The 15,574-nt window shown below is 35.0% G+C and overlaps 1 protein-coding gene across 1 annotated transcript; it reads left to right on the top strand.

Annotated features, from left to right (window-relative positions):
* The first annotated feature begins 5,462 nt into the window (after positions 1-5,462).
* On the top strand, positions 5,463-5,804 carry LOC132938904 (uncharacterized protein K02A2.6-like). The gene has a single exon (XM_061005892.1). It carries the CDS (start codon positions 5,463-5,465, stop codon positions 5,802-5,804), a length of 342 nt encoding a protein of 113 aa, XP_060861875.1.
* The last annotated feature ends 9,770 nt before the right edge of the window (positions 5,805-15,574 follow it).

Below are 15,574 nucleotides of genomic sequence, written 5' to 3'. Positions count from 1 at the left end.
CAAAAAAATACATTTTAACCGCAATAATGTCCTTAAAAATGACTTAACAATTTTTGTAGCACTCACATACGATAACATGAATAATATTACAATTTTAAACTTTAATACATAGGTATTAATATCAGTTATTTATTCGGTGTATAATTTTTCAGATTGATGTTTTCTTTACAAAAATTTTAATTGAGAAAATATTTCCGCCCCTAAAATGTGCACCCAAAAGTTTACCCAAAGTGTAAATTTCTTATTGCCCCCCCCCCCCAACTTTCCACCGGCCCTGTATGCGTATAATATTATTATAATCTGTATATAAAAGCTAATCAGCAATAAGCTGCTTTATTTTTTGTTCAGTGGTTTTCAATATAATTTGATTTGGAATATTTTTCAGTATCTGCCATTGAATAACTCCCCCAACAGCATAGCTATTATCTGTTACTTAGATTAAAAGTGAAATAAGTACACCATCATTTATATATAAATTTGGTTACGATGACATAACATATTTCGATGATTTTTACTAATATATTTCGCTTGCATATATACCCAATTAATTTATTAACTATATTTTTGTGTTTATCTTATAAAAATTTAAATACATATTTTTGCATATTTTGGTAAATAAAATGCATAGTTTTATTGCATACAAACTCTAGCCCTGATTATTATTTATATGCGTTGTTAAAAAAAAATAATATACATTTGTAATATACAATATTTAGACTTAAAATTAAAAACTAGACGTTATTGGTTGTCCATATTATGGAATGTGGGGTGATCCAATTGCACTAGGTACCTATATATATACATTATACGCACCCATATTACACACATTCGACACATGCAACACATAAATAATATTCAACACCTCTCCGATTAGATGTTTAGTGGAGACAACACAATCAATTATCAGCGGTGCCAGTAAAACACCGTATATTTTAAAATCATGAACGCATTCTTACACATACTTATATACTTCAAGACCCCTTCGATAATTCTCCGATCAAGACGTTCGGTCAAAACAACACAATAAATTACCAGCGGTACCTTTGTCGCACCGCACAAAACAACAAAATATATTAATACTTTAATATCACGTATTAATCGATGCATATCTGAAGTAGGGATCAGACCAAAATCATATTATATAAGGACCAAATGGAATCGACTCGTCGCCAGTTTCATTCCAGAGAAGTCTCAAACAAATTGTCTACGCCAGTCAACATCGCGACATACCTACTATGATTATTCGTATATGCTCATACTTTACATTTGCTTATGAACTTATATGTAAGATCACGCAATACATACCTAGCAAATATAAGTCAAAGTGATATCGATCGTCGAACACCACCCCGAAGAAATACAATCCAATCGTAGAAGGCAATCATTACTACCTACGCACGAGGTAAGTGATTTGACAAATATTATAATAATGTAGATAATATAAATATAATTAGGTAGGTATAGCACAGTAGCAGAGAGATCTTACGTGGATGAACGAGCAATATAATAACGTAATTTTACACGATTTCCAAATACGTATAAATATACATACACATCTATATATACACACAATCCCTCTTACTAATACAAATAGACCTACTACAACACATTGTCGAGTACGAACGTCGTAGCGGGGGTTATTGAACCGTTTTTGCTCCGAAGGACACAGGCAACCGGTCTCATCAGACGCGTCCCTTTGCCCGTTGAAGCAGGTCATCAACCCCGCATATTCATTGTACACTACTCATCATTTTATTATAATATCGTGTTTAATATACTCATTTCACATAAAAACCCTACCTTCCCTTACCGCGTATTTTCTCCTTACTACACATTGATGTTATTTAAATGATTATATTTTTGTCAAGTACGTATGCCTACAACCTAAGGACGTATCGTGACACATACAACTCGAGACTTTTCGCAAACATTTACTAAACATAATATTATATAAGATACTAAGATAGGTACTGTGGTATATTGGTAAAATACACAATATATCGGTTTTAATTTGTATTAAGTTGGTCATGTAAGATACCGGTCCCCACCAACCGGCTCACGACGATTACGGTATTATTACGATTATTGTATATTATAATAAACCAGTCTATGTTCGGTGTTTGAACCTTCCTTACAATTACGTGGTGCGTTCTTCTTTATATAATACCACCATCACTTCCCCTGCGCATAATCGCAGGATAGAACAAATTGGCGACGAAGAAGTTCGACTACTTTCACAGTCGTAGTTTTGTTAAGGGTACGTATCATATTATTTTGTACTATTTGGTCATCGGAGAACATGCCGGACCAACTAAACACAACGTCCACGAACACGACCACGACGACAGCAACTGCGACGACACAGAGTGCGGGGGCTCAGGTATAGAGTAGAATTATGTATTCACAAGTTATAGGCTCCGTGGGCATATTTTAACCGGATAACGATATACAAATCTACCTGTCTCGGTTAAAAAATATTTTTGATGCAAACGGCATAACAGATGAAGTAAAAAAAAAGCTATACTACTCTCGTCTATTTCGGAAGAAGTGTACAAGCTTCTATATAGTTTGTGTGTCCCAAGTGACCCGAACAATCGTTCATTCAAAACGTTGTCGACGTTACTTACGGAGCATTTCGAACCAAAAAAATCATACTTCGCTGCTAGGCACATATTTTACCTAGCCAAAAAACAGATGAAGAATGCGTGGCACAATGGAGTGCTCGTTTAAGAGACATAGCATCAAAATGCGGCTTCGGAACAGAATTAGAAGTCGTGATGCGTGACGTGTTCGTAGTCGGAATGGTATCAGGACGGGTTCAAGACCGTCTGTTGGAAGAGGATGCGTCAAGTCGGGCAGTCACGCCGGTTAAATTAGTGGAAATTGCAACCAACAAGGAAGCAACAATCAACGCAAGCAAGCAGTGAACAGCAGGAGATACGTCAATCAAGTTCACTAAACCAAAAGAAGAGAAAACCATCACAAAGCAGACAAGGGGAGGGAACGACAGCCACTCCAACGGCAAGGTCAAATGCGGTGTCTGCGGGCGCGCTAACCACTCCATAAACACTTGTAAGTTTAAAAATTACACATGTAATGCGTGCGGGGTAAAGGGATACTTAGCCCCAATGTGTTGTTCTAAACCTAACAAATCCAAGTCAGGGATCAAAGTAAGACTCAAAATAAATTTCTATCGAAAGAGGACGCAGACGACTCATCTTGCGTAAATTTAGCCGATTCTTTTTTTTCTATGAGCGTAATTTCCAATCATAAATTAAAAGTAGAACCGTTTAAAATAACGTTGGACTTTGAAGGTATTCCGATTACTTTTGAGATAGACACGGGTTCATTATATAGCATTATATCGGAGAAGACGTATAATTCCTATTTTCGAACAAATGTTATAGAAAAGAATGATATTGCGTTATCGGACTACGTAGGTAACAAGATTACACCGGTGGGTAAGACCAAGCTATCAGTTACTCATGATAATGAGGTCGCACAGATATGGGTGTACATAGTACCGAGCGGGGGGCCCCCTCTACTCGGTAGGAACGACTTGGCTTTGTTAGGTATAAATAGTTTATCTTTATGCAATTTTACGGCCGAGAGTGACCTTATCGATTAAATGCTTAGCAGGTACAAAGAAATATTTAAAGAGGGTCTAGGTACTTTTAACTCATATACAGTATCGTTGAGAGTGAAACCAGGCACGATCCCGAAGTCTTGCAAACACCGCCCAGTCCCTATAGCGCTTAGGAAAAAAGTGGAAGAGGAAATCGAGTGATTAGTGAAGAACCGGACGTTAGTTCGCGTTCCTTTCGGGTTAAAGTCATCGGCATGGGAATTTCAAAAGGCAATAGAGAGCATCACCTCGTGGTTAGAAGTGATTGAAGTTTTCATTGACGACATCATTGTTTCGGGCAAAACAGTACGCGAACACAACTCGCGACTAGACAAACTCTTAGGAGCGTTAAATGTAGCAGGTTTAAAAGTAAAAAAAGAAAAGTGTTGTTTTCTACAATCATCGGTAGAATATCTGGGTCATAAAATTGACGGAAAGGGATTACACACATTAGATAAACATATAAAAGCAGCCCCGTCTCCCCAAAATAAGTCCGAATTAAAAAGTTTCCTTGGGTAAGTAACTTATTATGCTAAATTCATTAAAAATGCAGCATCAGTACTTAAAGCATTATACAATCTACTCAAAGAAAACGCCCAGTGGGTTTGGACAAGGGAGATAAACACTGCGTTCCAAAATATAAAAAAAATGTTGTCGTCCACGCCTATACTAGATCATTATAATCCAGAGAAGCCAGTCAAGTTAAGTGTGGATGCATCTGCGTTTGCCGTCGGGGCGGTGTTAACACACGTTTACGCAGACAAGGTCGAGAAACCAATAGCTTACGCGTCATGGGTGTTATCGAAGACGGAGTGTCAATACTCGCAAATTGAGAGAGAAGGTTTAGCCATAATTTTCGGCATACGCACGTAAATTCACGTTGGTAACAGACCACAGACCGCTATATCACATGTTCGGAAAAAAAAGGCATACCGATATACGCAGCTAATCGACTCCAAAGGTGGGCATATGTATTGTCGGCTTTTGATTTCGACATTGTTTTCGTTAAATCCAGAGAAAATGCTGCGGATTTTTTATCACGAATAAGAAGAATAGGTAAAGCGGTAGATACGCCTTCCGACCTAAATTGTTTAAACTTTATCTATGACGATTGTCCATTCATCATTAATTGGACGAAAATAAAAACACAGTCACGCGTGGATAAAACCTTATCGCGCGTAATTAGAGCGATTAATACCATTGAGTGGCCCGTGGACGCTAACACGGTAGAATCATTAAAACCGTACTATCTTCGTAGAAACGAGTTAACCACGGAACAAGATTGCCTAATGTGGGGTTATAAAGTAATTATCCCCGATAAGTACAGAACAGCGATATTAAAAGAATTACATTCCACACACTCAGGCTAGTCATATAAAAGCAATAGCGCGTTCTTATTTTTGGTGGCCTATGCTCGATTCAGACATCAAAAACATTGCGCGTAACTGTCAAAACTGCTTACAAGTTAGGTCATCGCCTCCGAAAGCCCTGCTTACGCCCTGGAAGTGGCCAGAACAGCCTTGGACTAGGTTACACATAGATTTTTCGGGCCCATTCAAAAATAAGGTTTTTTTGATAGTAGTAGACGCAACCTCAAAGTGGTTGGAGGTTTTTGAGGTTAACGGCACTACCGCAAGTATAGTAATTTCAAAACTTCAAGAACTAATATCGAGGTTTGGAATCCCAAAGTCCATAACCTCGGACGGAGCTAAATGTTTCACAGGAAGGGAGTTTGAAACGTTCTGGTAGGTGCACCCTTCCACCCAGAAACTAATGGGGCCGCGGAGTCGGGAGTCAAGACCATAAAACATTTTAAAAAAAAAATAACACCACCAAAATGACTCAAATACAAACATTTTTGATGATGTACCGCAACACTCCACACTCGACAACACTACAGGCTCCGGCAAAATTGCTGTTAGGACGGAATATCAGAACACAATTCGACGCACTGATACCCAGTAGCGTCGACGTAGTTAACGGGCGCCAAACAGCGCAAATCAAACACCACGGTAAACGTCAACACGAGCTAAAAATAGGGGATACGGTGGTGGTGCGCGACTACCGTAACAACGACCAAAAAAGGTCAAAAGGTACAGTAACAAAGTCACTAAGCAAAAATGTCATTGAGGTCGATACGGAAGAGGGTATTTGGAAAAGACACTTAGACCAAACATAAGCGATAAACAGTGTAGGGAGCGCGGGGGATACGTTAGATCAGAACGCGCCCAGTGAAAACGTCGGGGTTGTATCCGAGAATCAGCCTACCGAAATGCCCACCACTTTGACTAGGTCGTTTAAAGCGTAAAAAAAAAAAAAAAGTGTAAACCACGGCTGTAAACGGCCGTTTCTTATTGTCTCATAATTAGTACTAGTGCACGCGGTACCTGGTAAAAGTTAAATATATTTTTTGTATTCCATACAAGTGTTTTTGTATAGATTTAAGGATAGACGTGTGGTATATTGGTAAAATACACAATATACCGGTTTTCATTTGTATTAAGTTGGTCCTGTAAGAGACCGGTTCCCACCGACAGGCTCACGACGATTACGGTATTATTACGATTATTGTATATTATAATATGTTTGGTATTCGAACCTTACTTACAATTACGTGGTGTCGTTTGTTACTTCGCCACATATGTTGTTGAGTCGTTGGTTTGAAATGAGAATCCTTTTATCTTTTCAGCGGACCTAAGACGAAGCGGACTATAATTAGTATAACAGCCACGGGCCGGCGACTTTGACCACCGCGGCGGAAACTGTAATTCTTGACATACAAGCGCATCAACGCGTGTCAGTAGTCTATTGGCTCGCATATGACGACGTTTCAGACGGACTATACACACCGAATTATCACCAGACGGCGACGGTACCGAGCGAATCGCACCAGGGCAGTATAATCGTGCTACCAAGGTATATACGTACCACAACGGTGTACCGTATAGGGTAGTATTACCCTGGTGTACCTCTGTTTAACTCGGTGTACCTATTGGGGCGTTCACAATGTCAACGTGGTAGTGCAACACGCAACGCATAACCTGGTTTGCCCTAGTCATGTACCCCGGTATATACAAATGGTGTACACGGTTGCCTCGCACTTATAGTGGATAGCGATCAGATACCGGTCGGTAACCGAATTATCACCTAGCGGTGACGGTACTGATCGACTCGCACGTTGTGGCGGCAAAACCGTGCTACCGAGGTATACACTAAGCCTGTGCACCGCGAAGTGTATCCCGGTTACCTCTGTTTGACACGGTGTACCTATTGGCACCCGCATGGTTAACCTGGTGGTGCACCACGTAACGTATGACCTGGTTCGCCATATAGTCGTGTACCCGGCTTACAATGGTGTACACGATTGCCTCGCACACAGTGGACAGCAGTCGGATACCGCTCGGCGGAAAGCCTGTCAGATCCTTTGTCGGACGGACCATAGACTCTGAACTACGGAGGTTGATGTGGTCGAAGCGGTCAGAATCCCAGTTTCCGTTTGGCCCGCGATGGTGGCCAAAGTGGCCAAACTAATGTCTGGTTGTAATAGTATTCAGCTTCGTCTTACCTGTTACGTAGAGCGATCTCCGCACACTATCGTTCAATGTCCGATTAGGTTTGACTGAAGGACACAGAAGACGACACAGCTTCGGACTTTTGCTCGCCTTTGATATCTTTGAATATTTGTTTGATAGTAGATACGTAACCCACCTAAAATTCTGTAAAATTAAAAAAAAAAAAAAAATACAAGAAAAATGTTTTCTAATTTACATAAGTGGTGGCGAAATATAAGTAAGAAAGTATGTTATGTTTATTATATAATATTTAATGTGGATTTTATTAATGGATTTTCATTTTTTTTATCTCTCGAACCTTTAAAGTACAAGTTAATTTTGAGAAATTAAGTAAATTAATTTTGAACTGTACCTACTACGAAAACTTTACAAAATATCGAAAAGAAGTTATTGAATTTAAATTAGTTTTAAAAATTGAAATCGGACTTTTAGAAGTATGTTAATTTTTCTTTCGCTTTTGGCATTATTCGCTCTCATATAAGTAGAAACAATTAATGAATAAATAACTGATTATCTAATTTTTATTTTATTTTCATATAAGTATAGGAATGTATGTTATTTTTATTATAATACTAAAATTAATTAATGAGGATATTTTCTTGTTTTGAAAATAAACATCTATTATTCTAAACACAAAAATACGAAAAGTAGATACCTATGATCAATTATGGACGGCACTGTTCTGGTTTGAAATTTTTTATCTTATCATAAACATTTTTGCTCAATATTTATTTTGTTTATGACCATTATAACAATCTACAATGGAGCCAACGTATTATTTTTACACACACGTGTGAGACAAATAATAATTAAACGATTTTTATTTATGTTGATTAGACAAGTAAATTTGAAATTATCAATAACATTGTTAAAACCTATTTAATGCTTTTTCAAATAAAATTAAAACGTCTTTGGTCACGATTAAAAGTCGTTAAGTAAATCTTAATATTTGTTAAACCACTTCAAATGTGCTTAATAAATAATATACTTAGTTTATCTGTTATTTGTAGAAATAACATTTAACCTAAAACAATAATAATAACGGTACTTTAAAAATCATATTTTATTGTTATTTATAGTGTACCCACTCCGTGGATATGGATGCTTGAGTAGTATTCGATTTCACACTTTTTTTTTTTAATTTCATTGTGTTTCCAACCCAATAAACAGTGTCTAGTACCTATGTATAAATTATATATACTTTTTTTAGACGGTATTATTTATGTACTGTGTATTTATTTAGGTGCACAGTTTCGCTTGGTAAAATAGTTATTTTTATTGAACGTTTTGAAGTGTATTTAAAATATTTTTTGTTTAGTAATGCTTATGAGTTCTAATATTTATTACAGTAACCATAGGTGGTCTTAGGATTTGGGTTTTGAAAAAAATTTAATCTTGTACACATTTTAAACATAATATAACGACTCACCGGGGCTTCCACCGGTGAATTATTTCACTAAAAACAGGTTTTTAATAAATCTGGATTATCGAATCAATCCTAAGTGCACTTATCGTTCTATAACTAATTTTTACTACGTAAAGTAATATTAACTCAAATAAAATAGAATTTAACTACAACCATACCTTTAGCATAACTTCGACCATCTGCAGCTACATCTTAATATTGGTTGACTTCACGCGTGAAACTTAGCGCGCTGAGTTCTATGTCGGCAGATATTTTAAGTCGTGGAAAAAATCAAATTTATTGAGAACGTTACTTTACTTTACTTCAATTTTATTTAAACACTATAATATAAAAACCAAAGTTAAAAAACTTAAAAACGTATTCGATACAATTCTTAAAACAATTCACTGTCTACATATATTACAATACAATTAATAAACTAATTTTATTCGATTAAACTTTTACAAAGTGTTTATCGTCATCCAAAAATAAACAATATATTCACCAGTTTCCTATAATAATAATAATAATAATAATAATAATATTTATAGCCAGCGCCCAGCACAGTATTACACATAAAATACAATGTTTCTTTAGATAATAGCCAACACAGTATAATATCAATTTTTATTTACGACATAGAGCATATACATAATAATAATAATATTGTAAAAACTATAGTTTATACTGATTAACAATTTAAAAAAACAAAATAGAATACTAATATATTTTATATGAACATAACATTGTAACAAAAGTGAATGTTATTTAAAAACCAACATTGTTTAGATTTAAAGTAAGTATATAAGTAATCAATTAACGCGGATTTTGTTTTAAATTTAGTGATATCAATATTTAGTTTCCTTTACAAAAGTCTATTTCCAAATAAACAGTATTCAATTTACCAAAATTTTTGTTTACGTTTATACAGTTTAAATGACTTAAAGTTTTTAATCAAGTATTGTAAGAATTAAAAAATGTAATCAAAATGTAAACATCATTATATCAGTTTTAAACAAGTAGTACGCCACTTAATCTTCTTATCTATGTATTGGTCCAATTTTTTTCAATAACCTACGTATTATGAAATCCGTGATTATACAAATTATATGTTATATATTATAAACTAAATTTAACAAATTGGCGATTACAACAAGCTGCTGATTAGTATAGGTAAAAATATATTTAAAACTACATCTGTAATTAACGTTAATAATTGTCTAAAAACAGTGACGGCACTACGTATTTTTGGGCCCTGGGCAATATTTTTTTGGGGGCCCTTGTGATGACCTTATGAAGATTTTTTCTATCTTTAAAATCTGGATTTATTCAACTATTATTTTTAGAACATTATCTTAAATGTAACAATAAATACTCAAGTTGTATTTTTTGCAAAATTCTCATACGAATCGAGGTGTCACATCATTTTTGAGCTAGTCGCTTGTTTTTCATGACAAATGTATCAATGATGTTAGCAGTGAAACTGGTAATTTAAAAACATTTAATTTGAAACTTTTTAATAAGAATTTTCTGAGACAATCATAACATTAATAACAACTTTATTTTAGGTTTAATGAGACAAGATATTATAGACACTTTCCAATCTCTGCACATGGTTGTGGAAATCTATAAAGAAATGACAATATATGTAGACTGGAATGTTGTAGATTCTCACATAAAGAAGAAAATTGAATTAAAACAAGTTCACATTGCACCCAGATAGGTTGAGGTGGACACCATCAAATTTACCGGATGGCCAAGTTAGTTTTTCCTGATAAAAAAAAAAAAACAGTTTTAAATTATTATAATATTTTTTTTTAGAATAACCGACATTGTGAAGAACCTGCAGTTTTCATCAAGTGCATTCCAAGTGGCTAACCCTAGTGTACGTGTGCGCAGCCGGCACGTACCTGGATTACACACGGCTCACGAACCCCTACCATTCCCTGGTCCCCGCACTTGTACGTTATGCAGAACCGGCTGTCACTGGTGTTCGCCTGCTCGGTGCTGTTCTCGGCGCAGCTGATAATCGTGTCGTGCGCTTCGTGCCTTGTGTTCGACATGACCGAATTCGCGTACTTTTACGTGAACAGGTGCACCGCCGAATTTACTGTTTTCACCAGCTAATGGCCAAGTTAGTTTTTCCTGATAACAAAAAAAAAAAAAAACGATTTTAAATTATTATAATATTTTTTTTTAGGATATTAACATTTTGAAGAACCTCTGAAGTATATTCCACGGACAGTGAGTGGCTAACCCTAGTGTACGTGTGCGCGGCCGACATGTACCTGGATACACCCGGCTTACGTGGTCAACACTATCACGCTCGCCGTCACGATGTTCCTGGCCTTCAAGATTTACACTGTGCTGGCCGACGACGGTGGCATGTACCGCAACTATCTGATATCGCCGCTATTCTGCCTCACGTCCATAGTCATGTGGCTTCCGAGATCAAGGGCAAGACGTTTGCCGCCATACGGGACCAGCTCAAGAAGGTGGACGATTTGGTCTGAACGAAGGCACGCGATCGAGTTCAACTGCTGCTGGTGGAGGCGGATGTGGGTTTATGACGATGACCAATCGGTTTGTATGAGTACGAGTCGATCACCCGTACGATAATTTTACGACTTTGGACTTGCGTCGGGTGTGCAGAATTTACAGGCAAAGTATTCAAGTTTTCAAAAAAGTCAACATAGATTGTGATATTATCGTTTATAGTTGCTGATATTTTACACGTGTATATGCTGTATATTTTTTAAATAACGATAAAAAATTATGTAAACCTACCAGCTATATGGACACTTATTAACTGTAAATAATATGATGTATATCAATCAATTTTTCTTTATTTTAAATATTGAATGTACATGCCATTTGATATACATCCAAGCCTATTTATTCTATTATAATTTAAAGGAAAAACTTTTTACATAATATGTCACTTTTTCTTTACTAATTCATAAAATCGTAATATTTTAAGTAATTCATTGTCTTTTTATTTATTAATTACAATTTGCTATCTATACATTTTTGCTGAGAGTTATTAGGTATTATTTTTTCCTCGAGTAAGAGTATATTGTAATCTCAGATCATATTGTATATGATCTAAGACTGTAATTAACACACTGAGCCGACGGGACCCCAGGACGAAAATCACGGAGAGGATCAGGACCACGGTGCGTTGTAGCGTGGTCTGACGATTCTCTCCCCTTTTCGTCCAGTGGTGGTCCCGTTGGCCGAGTCGGAAAGCTAGGACGAAAATCACGGAGGGTATCAGGACCGCGGTGCGTTGCGCTGTGGTCTGCCGATTCTCTCCCCTTTTCGTCCAGTGGTAATTCCGCCGGCCTGGCCGTGCCTCCGGTCACCGCTGATTCCACAGCACAAATAGCTGTCTTCGCTCGCTCAGTGCTTTGGTGTCTCCGTCGTCGCCGTCACAACAGTCGTCTTCAGCACCTGCGCATCGTCGATGCGCATGACATCGCGCACTAGCCGCTCGCCGTCAATCGTCGTCCAATGTCGCTCCCGCGGCCTTCGCAGTCGGGTCCAACCCGGCGTCACGATGGTCGTCACCCGCGAGCAAACGCGCCAGCGATCACACTCGTCCGCCTTAGGGACCGGCCGCGAAAACGTATGGAGGTGACCAGTGGCCTTTTCATCTGCACGCACCTCGCCATCACGTATCAATCCCCCCGCTTTTGTGTCTTTTCTGGTGTTTTTTTTTTTTTTTTATATAATCATTTTTTTCAAAATTGTTAAATTTTCTGACCATTTTGCGTCAAACCTTATCTTTCGGCTCAACAAACATAAATTTTTTTTGTTTATATATTAACATTAATTCAGATCATTTTGCGTCAAACTACTTATCCTTTGCTCACCAGCAATAAGTTTTTTTTATATAATATGTCATCATTAATTCAGACAATTTTGTGTAAAACTTCTTTCGGCTCAAAAAAAAAATAAAAATGATGTGGTTAAAATATTGTTTCTTTTTTTCGTATTAATAGTGTATTTGAATTTTTATTTATTTCAACAGAATAATAGGTAGAATAATATTAATATAAAATCGATATATTACACTAACTTTGAAATTCTACATTTATTAGCTAACTTTTGCTCCTTAAAAATAAATAGGTACACTTATTAAGCTTATACATGTACGTTGCATTGAAATTTTGTAAAATCATAAAATTATTTATTGCCGTCTACGATAACTCAAACACACACATGTATATTAGTTATTACTTATGAGTTATGACAATAAGTATTGTAAACAATTTTGTAATTTAAAAATATTATTCGTGCGTACATTTAACGTATTTTATTATATTTTTATATTTTATACACATGATAACGTTTTCAAATGCAATATTTCGGCAAAAATTAATTCAACTTACTGTACTTTTTGAGATACGTACACTAGCTGACTACTGAGACGTTGAGACGCTGGTCGCCGACTTACATAATTACTATTCGGCATTCGCCCTATACATGGGTTGGTATGAAAAGATTGAACTGGCATTTATTTAGTAATAATATTTTGTTTATTTCCATCAACTTAATTGTTATGTAAGTTTTTGATAATTAAAATACACTGTTGACATTTAGTAAGTACTCGAAACTATAATGATTCATTTATACAATTTGCTTTACTTAAGACGACCGTCCAATTCGTAGGCCCATTTTCACAAAGTCCGATAATGACAATAATTGACAATAGTCGTTTACGCAGTACCAAAGACAAAAAAAAACACAAAGATTTACTCGTATGTAAATTGAAACATCAGTATGATTAAATCATTTACCGGAAGCCCGGCCCGAAGGACTTTCAATCACTCTGCGCGTACGGCAACTGGATCTGCTAGACGGGCTAGATGGAGCTCCACTGAAATTTATTGAAATAAAATTTTAAAAAAAATTACAAGATATAATAAGCCTAATGTGTCAACACAATGTCGTTTACAAATGTTATACAGGAAGTAATGTATCAATAATGTATACATATTATATTCCACTTTCGACTTTACCAAGTGCATAATATATTGTGATTTGTGGTAGTATGGTTACATGTAGAACCACGTATAGGTACGTGAGACCTACTAAACATATGTACAGGGCGTCCAGTAAAGAGCAAAGCAAACGTTAACCAAATATTTGAAAATTGACAATTTGAAAGAAAAGTTTAAATGAAAGTTATATATTTATTTAAAGTTTGGCCATCTCTTTATTGAGCGTTCTGTACAAATATATATTATTATACACACTTAAAAATGTAAGTCTTAGCTAAATCGTGCTCTGAACCACATAGGTACCAAGTGCAGGATACTGAATAAACTATAAGACTTGACAAATAGTGGTGCGTTGACTTGAAGAACCACGTATACAATTTAACCTACAAAAGATATATGTCCAGTAAAAAGCAAACACTAACCAAATATTTCAAATTAAAAACTTAAAGTAGTTATTTTTAAATTATAAGTATTTCTGTATATTTGTTTAGCGTTTGATAATTTTTTTATTGGGCGTCCTGTACATATATATTTACATAAAAAAGAGAGTCATGAACTCCTAGAAAAACTGAGCACAGGACAAAGGTACTAAAAAACTATACGACCTAACCAATAGTGCATATTATAGTGCGTTTACTTGAAGAACTTTGTACATAGGTAATAGTTGAATGATGAACCTGCAGAAAATATATACAGGGCATCCAGTAAAGAGTAATCATTAACCTAATATTTATGTAAACATTTGAACTTTAAATGCTTATAAAAAAAAATTGTGCCTATGTATTTTTAATATTTTTCAACTGCTAATAGAACGATATATCAGGAGCCTTGTATTAAATTTTCACGCTTTTTTACCCAAAAAATAAAAATTTATTGATATTTATAGAAAAAAAAACTAAAAAAATTGAAAACTGACAATGTCCGTAAACAGCTCAAAAAGAGTCAAAATATTTTCAACATTTTATGATGTATAGAAAATGCTAATATAAACATTCAATTAAATTTTCAAGTATCTACAGTCATTCGTTTTTTAATTACAATAAAATAAAAAAATTGTTACATGAGAAATCGAGTAAATATCAAATGTTGTAAAAATATAAATTTCAGACGCTCATAAAAATTTAATTTAAGTTTCTTCTAGACATTTTTTTTTTGATAAAGGTAGACAAACTTATGAGTAATCTTATATTACATTTTCAAATCTTAGATTTAAAAAGAAAAATTTTTATGAATTCTCAACTCAAAATAATTTGCTATTTTCGTGATTTTTCCGTATTTTGTCAAAATTTGAACTTTAAATGCTTGTAAATAAAAACTGTGACTAAGGATTTTTAATTTTTTTCATCTGCCTTTGAAACAATAACCTAGGAGCCTTCTATTAAATTTTCAAGCTTTTTTACACTTTTATTTGTTTTAGAGTTACACCAAAAACCAAAATCGATTTTCTCGAAAACAGATTTTGCGTAAAAATTCCCGTTTTTCCTTAATTTTTCTTTTGTTTTTCACGTCGCTTGTGAAAACTACTGGGAAATTTTTACTTTTGACCCCCCAAAGTACCAACTAGATTCACTTTTCTATCAGAAAAGTTACTATTGAAGAAAATCCAAGCACTTTTACTGTCCTAAAAGGTGATGACAGACACAAAAATAAAAAAAAAATAAAAAAAAAACACACATCATTGTAAAATCAATACATTCATCGCTTCGCTCAGAATCTAAAATATCTACCATAATATAATTTGTATTTTATTGTTGAAAAATATAATAACATAATATTTAGAATAATTATTTTCTTATTGAAAATTTGATTTTACTTTTAAATCCATTTTCAGAGCTTACACTAGAAATAATGCTATACCAAAAAAAAAAATCCCGTTTTTAACCATAAAATTATTATATTTGATCATTATCATAAATATAAATATACAACGTATTACATAAGTCACAAGGACTAGTTTTTTTTTTTT

Source organism: Metopolophium dirhodum, chromosome 2, assembly GCF_019925205.1.
Source record: "Metopolophium dirhodum isolate CAU chromosome 2, ASM1992520v1, whole genome shotgun sequence".
Classification (NCBI taxonomy): Eukaryota; Metazoa; Arthropoda; class Insecta; order Hemiptera; family Aphididae; genus Metopolophium; species Metopolophium dirhodum.
Note: the sequence above shows the minus strand (reverse complement) of the source record. Positions and strands in the feature narration are given on the sequence as shown.